Source organism: Poecilia formosa, unplaced genomic scaffold, assembly GCF_000485575.1.
Source record: "Poecilia formosa unplaced genomic scaffold, Poecilia_formosa-5.1.2 Scaffold78, whole genome shotgun sequence".
In the NCBI taxonomy this organism is placed as follows: domain Eukaryota; kingdom Metazoa; phylum Chordata; class Actinopteri; order Cyprinodontiformes; family Poeciliidae; genus Poecilia; species Poecilia formosa.
Window position 1 is genome coordinate 336,646 of NW_006800017.1, and position 6,000 is coordinate 342,645.

Below are 6,000 nucleotides of genomic sequence, written 5' to 3' on the forward strand. Positions count from 1 at the left end.
TTCAGAGGTTTTTTATTGATTGTTTTTTTTTTTAGAAATACATGAGGGAACAATCAGGATTATAAAGATCAAAGTACAACATAAAGGTCAGTGATAAAGTTGTAGAGAAGGTTAAAGCAGAGTTAAGTTATGAAACACATCAAAAGGGGAAAAAAACAACAACAACAACAAAAAAACGTCTGTTCGGTCAATCCATCATCCAAACAAAACAAACAAAAAAAAAGAACAGAGTAAATCCAAATCTACTCAAGCGCCTAAACTGAGAAAGTAGACAAGGAGAACATGAACTAAAAACAAAGTCAGGGTGTAATTGGAGGTGCTAGAAAAAAAATAAATCAAAAGTAAGACATGCAATCTACAGGTGCATGGAGAGTGGCAAAGATCTGGAAAGGTCAAAACTCCTGTGACAGTTGAGGTACTGAACTCCTTCTCCCTCTACTTTATTAACCAGCCAACACATTCTGGTTGGTGATAAAGGGGGTAGTGTTGCTCACATCTTCACCTCAACAATATAGTACATTGAAGTTTGTAACGAGACAAACTTGGAAAAGTTCGGAGGATTTAAGTCATTTTGCAAAGCACTGACTCATTACACTTTTTAGCTACCTGTAAGGATGCCGTTTTTCTCTTGTGGCTCCTTCCAGCTGACCTTTAATGACGTGTCCAGGATGTCTGTGAAACTAAGGTGTCCTACAGCGCCTGGGGCTAAAAACAGAACAAGCAAAAATCAAATCAGGCCCCAAAACATCACTCTTTTCAATGATATTTTAGTTAAATTAAATCTGAACAAAACCTCGCATTTAAACAAAAAATACATACTATCCTCATGTGTTCGTATCCGCTGAGGGGGGCTACGGGGCCCATCTCCAGGGGTAGTGAAGCATAACACCGAAGTGTAGTATTCTGTGAACTTTTTAAGGCCAGAGATGTAACCCACATGCACGCTGTCCTGAAAGTTGGGCCGCACCATAACCGCCGTGACCTCGTTAGAGCGACTGGGTTCCCATGCCAAGAGCTGGAAATGAGGCGATAGAAAACACGGAACATTGTGCAAGTAATTAAAAATAATACAAAAAAAAAAAATAGAAGAAATTATCGCAAGCAATTAACAATAATTAAGCTCATGACAAGCTGAATAATGAGATTTTCAGCACAATGATATATTATTAGTTCTTTATCAGATGAAGGCAAAAGACTGCCCTGCTACCACTAGCCACTAGAGTGCACTAGTTAACAGAACGGAGGTGCTCACCTTGTATCCTTGGTTGATTCCATTGATAAACTGAGGACTTGGGGCACTCCAGGTGTAACTCACAGTGGTGGAGTTGACAGCTTCAGTTTGTACGTTTCCCGGTGGCACAGTGGGCACTGATCCAAAGAGAGGAGAAAACAAGAGATTCAGGGAGGCATAGGGATTAGAGAAGACACGGGGAGACAAGCAAAGGGATGAAAAGAAAGAGGAATAGTAATGAGTTGGGGGGGGGGCAGCGGGACTTGGAATTTTACAAGAGCTATTCTTTTCAGACCGGACTTCCATTCGAAGCGTGAGAATCGGGGTGAGGGAACCTCGATATTAGCTCATTTGGGAAGGTAAGAACACGGCAGTCGAACGGGGTGTGAGAGCGACTGCCTCAGGCGGCTTCCAGGTAAACCCTGCAGCGGTTTGTTTGAAGTGAGCACGCCATCCTGATGTAACACCGGAAAACAGTTAGTGAGTTGCACATTAATGACGCTGATGGGACCATATCAGTCCTGATGTCCTCTCTGAATTCTCTCAAAATCCCATCTAAATGTTAACACTGATCCAGATTTAATTATTCAGGGGAATAGAAAAAAAAAACAAAAAAACAATTGCTGGATGTTTAGCTGAACAACGTAAACACCTATCTTATTGGCGTTATCCAATAAAACAGCTCAGATGATGAAATCCATTTTTTTGCAGTTGAGGCAAAATATATAAAAAACTAAACACTTAAGGTTTTTCCTAAAAACCAGTCTTTTGTTTTATAAGAAATGTAGCACCACATTAAAGCTTATTAAGATCTTTGACTTGTAAATTAAGCGGGTATCTCACAGAGAGTGTTAATTTAAAAAAAAAAAATTCACAACAGAATCCATTATTCCTGAAACATGTGAAGTATTTTCTAATCTGACTGTGACAGATTGGCAGAAATAAATGCCATTCCTTTACTAATAACAACAGACAATGTGCAGTGGAAGAAAAAATATTTTTCAGTAGGTAGAGGAACTCTTACGGGCGCTTTATTTATTTATTCATTCTTTTTTGTGTGTGTGAGCACCTGAAAATATTTAGTGATGCACCGTTTTCCTTGAAACACTTGATTTAGCATGACAGGGATTCACAGTTATGAGTCTGTTTGGTCTTCCAGAATTTTAAAAGGCCTAAAAATGCATAAAATATGCAACGCTTGAGGTGTTCCATATGGTAAAGGCTGTTGCAGGATTTCAAACTACATATTAACTTTGATGTTATTGGCCAAGACATTTACCAAACCAAGCAAAGGCCGGGTTGTCAGTATTCCTTGTTTTCTTGCTTGTTCAAAGCTTTTTTTTTATTTTTATGAATCGCTCCTATTAGTGTTCAGATTTATACCCAATAATAAAATGCTATTGACAGTCACTGTGGGAATGTGCAATTTGAAAGGCTGAGCCTCATTATTTTCTAAAAAGCCAGGCATTTTGAAGCTTAGCTCCTTCTGGAAGCAACATAGATTTTGGTGGTTTATAGTAACTGTGACTCTGATCCTCACAAGAGAGAGAAAGGAAGACGAGTATATTTGAATCAGTAGGCATGACGGTACCACGGCATGCGAAAGGAAAGTTCTAATTACTTTACTCAGCATGAACAAATGAAGAACAAATCATTCTAAACCAAATCCTTAAGAACCATGGAGAGGTATGACACAAGAGTGACACTTGTCAGCCAAATTAGCATTTGGTTGACAGGATTAATTAAAGACGTTCTAAGAAAGTCCAGCAAACTTTTTTAATTATTCGGAATAAATAAACATTTCTCAACTCACAAGTTGTTACAAGTCTGAATATCATTGACAAATTATTTGGCCGTAGATTAGGTGCATGTTTTGGCAGAGCGTGGTACAAGTTAAACATAATCAAAGTTTTTGAACCTTTTGTTTTAGTCCTAAAATTGCGTAATCCAATATCCCATTAATACGATCCAGTAAAACAGTTGCTTGGCTGAGTAAATTAATCCAGGAACTAGTAACAGAGTTAAGATGTGCGTAAAGTTTAAAGGAGGGATAGATTATAAAATATCATCAGACATACCCTGCAGCGCTGCTCAATCCAATTTTTCACAAATGTAAAACCTATGGCACAGTTGCAAATCTGCAAAGACATGGCCGTCCTACACTGACAATCCAGGCGAGCAAATAATCACAGAAGCAGCCAAGATAGTACCTTTGGAGGAGCTGCAGAGATCCACAACTCGGGTGGAAAAAATAGTCAACACAACGAGCATTTATTGTGCACTCCCTACATCAGGCCTTTAAGGAGGAGTAGCAAGAAAATCATGGTTGAGAGAAAGTCTTTAAAGTTTGCCTCAAGTTGAGAAAGAGAAAAAGGTAACCCCCCCCCCCAAAAAAAAAAAAAAGAAAAAAAAATACATAGAAAATTGTTGTTGGAATTGATCATTTGGTTTCCAGGGAGCTAAATCTCCGAATGATCGGGGAGATGGTCTTAATCAATAGTTCTTCTCAGGTTGGCGGTCGTTCAATGTTTTCTTTGAACCTTACCTGCTTGTTTAACTAAGCGTGGACAAGGTACTCAACCATTTTTTAGACGAATGTGTTTCTTTTGTTTGTTCAGCCAGTTAACTCAGATCCATGAATCATTCAGATATAAAAAAAATAACAAATACTCTCCTAAGCACAAAAGATGAATGTCAAGTGTTGTGTCCTCAAACAGCAGATAACAAAGCAAACAACTGTACAGTGCAGTAAAGAGGTTTTGCTCTCTTACAGATTTGTTCTCACTTCCATATTATAGTTTTGTTAACCTTGTTTTAGCTCACCAAACAAGGCTAAAATCAGACTATAACATCCAGAGTTAATAAAATATGCAGTTTTCAAATGATAGTTTCATTAATTTTAGGTTGCAAAAAAACGGCATCAAGCATTTGAAGTAACTGCTAATTAGTCTTTTACGTCACTGTGGAGGAATTCTGCCACCATGTTCAATGTAGAATTGCTATAATTCAACCACATTGGAGTAATTTACATGTAGAATCCTGGTGTGCTTGAAATGACTGTCCTGCTACAATACTGAGCTCAAGATCATGGCCAGGCATTATCCTACATAATTTGGTCATTGAAAGTCTAACTCATGGTTCCACTGATTAATCGTCATTGTGATATTAAATCGGCAATGAAAACCGTCTCACTGAAAGTCTTGATGGATCATCATGATGTGTCCTGCCAAATGTGTAACAGGTTTTTCTGATCTTTTGGTTGCATTGGTTCCTTTGCAACCAGCTGGAAAAATCACTGATGGTAATTGCGGTAGGCAGCAACTCCGGGGAAGATTGACCACTTTTCCATCTTTTTTTTTTCAATTTGTGGTTAATGGCCCTCATTGTGGTTTGCTAGAGACCAAAAGCCTCGGCGAATCGTTTTGTGAACCTTTTGCAGACTGATAGATCTTGCTGATTTATTTCTCATTTTTTCTTGAATGTTTTCTAGATCAGAGCATGACCTTCTGCTTTTTGTAATGGAGATCAGCCTACTTCCTGATGTCAGAGATGTTATGTTTAATTGATGTCCTTATTCTAAAGGTCTGGCAGTGATCAGGCCTGGGCGTGCCAAGTAAAACTGAATCAAAAATGTTGAAAATCATAGATAATTTAGGATTTAATAAAGTGGGCTAGACTCATTTGGAAAGTCTCCTCACCCTCTAGTTAGATCATCTTTTAAAAACAACTTAGATTATTTTAGATGACTCTATATATATATAAAAAAAGAACTACAAAAAAAAATCTATATATATATAAAAAAAGAACTACAAAAAAACCAAAAACAAAAACAAAACTGACAGAAATAATCTTCTCTTCTGGTTGTTCTAAAGCAGCACCAACCAGCTAATTCCCAAATAGGTATTAGCTGAAAACAAAGGTGATCAACTCTATTAAAAATATGTTTTCTATATTTTGTCACAAACTTTACAGAATTCTTAACACAAAAAATAAAAGCAGAAACTTCAAAACAAAGAAAAAAACAACTTAACACACTGTGAGTAATAAGGTAATGAACTTTGTGTTGTACAGTGTTGCAGCATCTAGAAAGATGTTTTAGTAAAAAAAAAAATGCTACAGGGCAAGCAAGCAATGTCTTTACAACTCTGCTTTTCTGTGCTGACTGCAAACTTCTAAAATAAGCAACATAAATAGTGCTGCCTTAACGATGTGGGCGCTGGTGTGTCTTTCTTAATGCTACTGCGGTGAAAACTCCCAAGAAAACTCCTAATTTGATCATTAAAACCAGATTACTGCATTAAGTTATAAGCACAAATTTCATGCTGCAGGCTGAATATCAAGCCCCCCCACCCCCGACAAAAAAACCCCAAAAAACCCCACTTAAACATAAAGTAAATGGAATATGTAAAACTAAATGAACTGCACTCCCTCTAAGTAGGGAACTTTTGATCCACATAAACAATCTTTTATTTGAGCCAGCACAACCTACAAGTCCTGTTTTTGTTGCTCTTACCTCCTTGCAGGGTCCACTCTGTGACTTTATGGCTATAGACGCCTGTGCCTGCTCCGTTGTAGGCTGCCACCTCAATCTCATAGTTTGTCCAGATGATGAGGTCCTCCAGGAGCAGGCTGCTCTGGTCAGGGTTGGTAATGTTTTTCATCTGACAATCGACTGGAAGCCCTGACAGACAATACCTGGCAGCAGTGGGAGTAATTGATGGACGCGGGAGGCAAGGACAATATAGTCAGGCAACAAGATTAGTAAGATA

General features: G+C 38.1%; 1 protein-coding gene across 2 annotated transcripts in view; it reads right to left on the bottom strand.

The window, feature by feature from the left end:
* The window catches only part of LOC103140926 (protein sidekick-2-like), a 101,419-nt gene that overhangs the window by 19,510 nt on the left and 75,909 nt on the right, over nt 1-6,000 (bottom strand). For both annotated transcript variants that reach the window (XM_016673546.1, XM_016673545.1), the window contains 4 exons: nt 5,745-5,926; nt 1,253-1,368; nt 820-1,015; nt 607-705 (listed from right to left, as the gene is read on the bottom strand). In XM_016673546.1, coding sequence (XP_016529032.1) covers nt 607-705; nt 820-1,015; nt 1,253-1,368; nt 5,745-5,926 — 593 coding nt within the window. The remainder of the gene's footprint in view (nt 1-606; nt 706-819; nt 1,016-1,252; nt 1,369-5,744; nt 5,927-6,000) is intronic.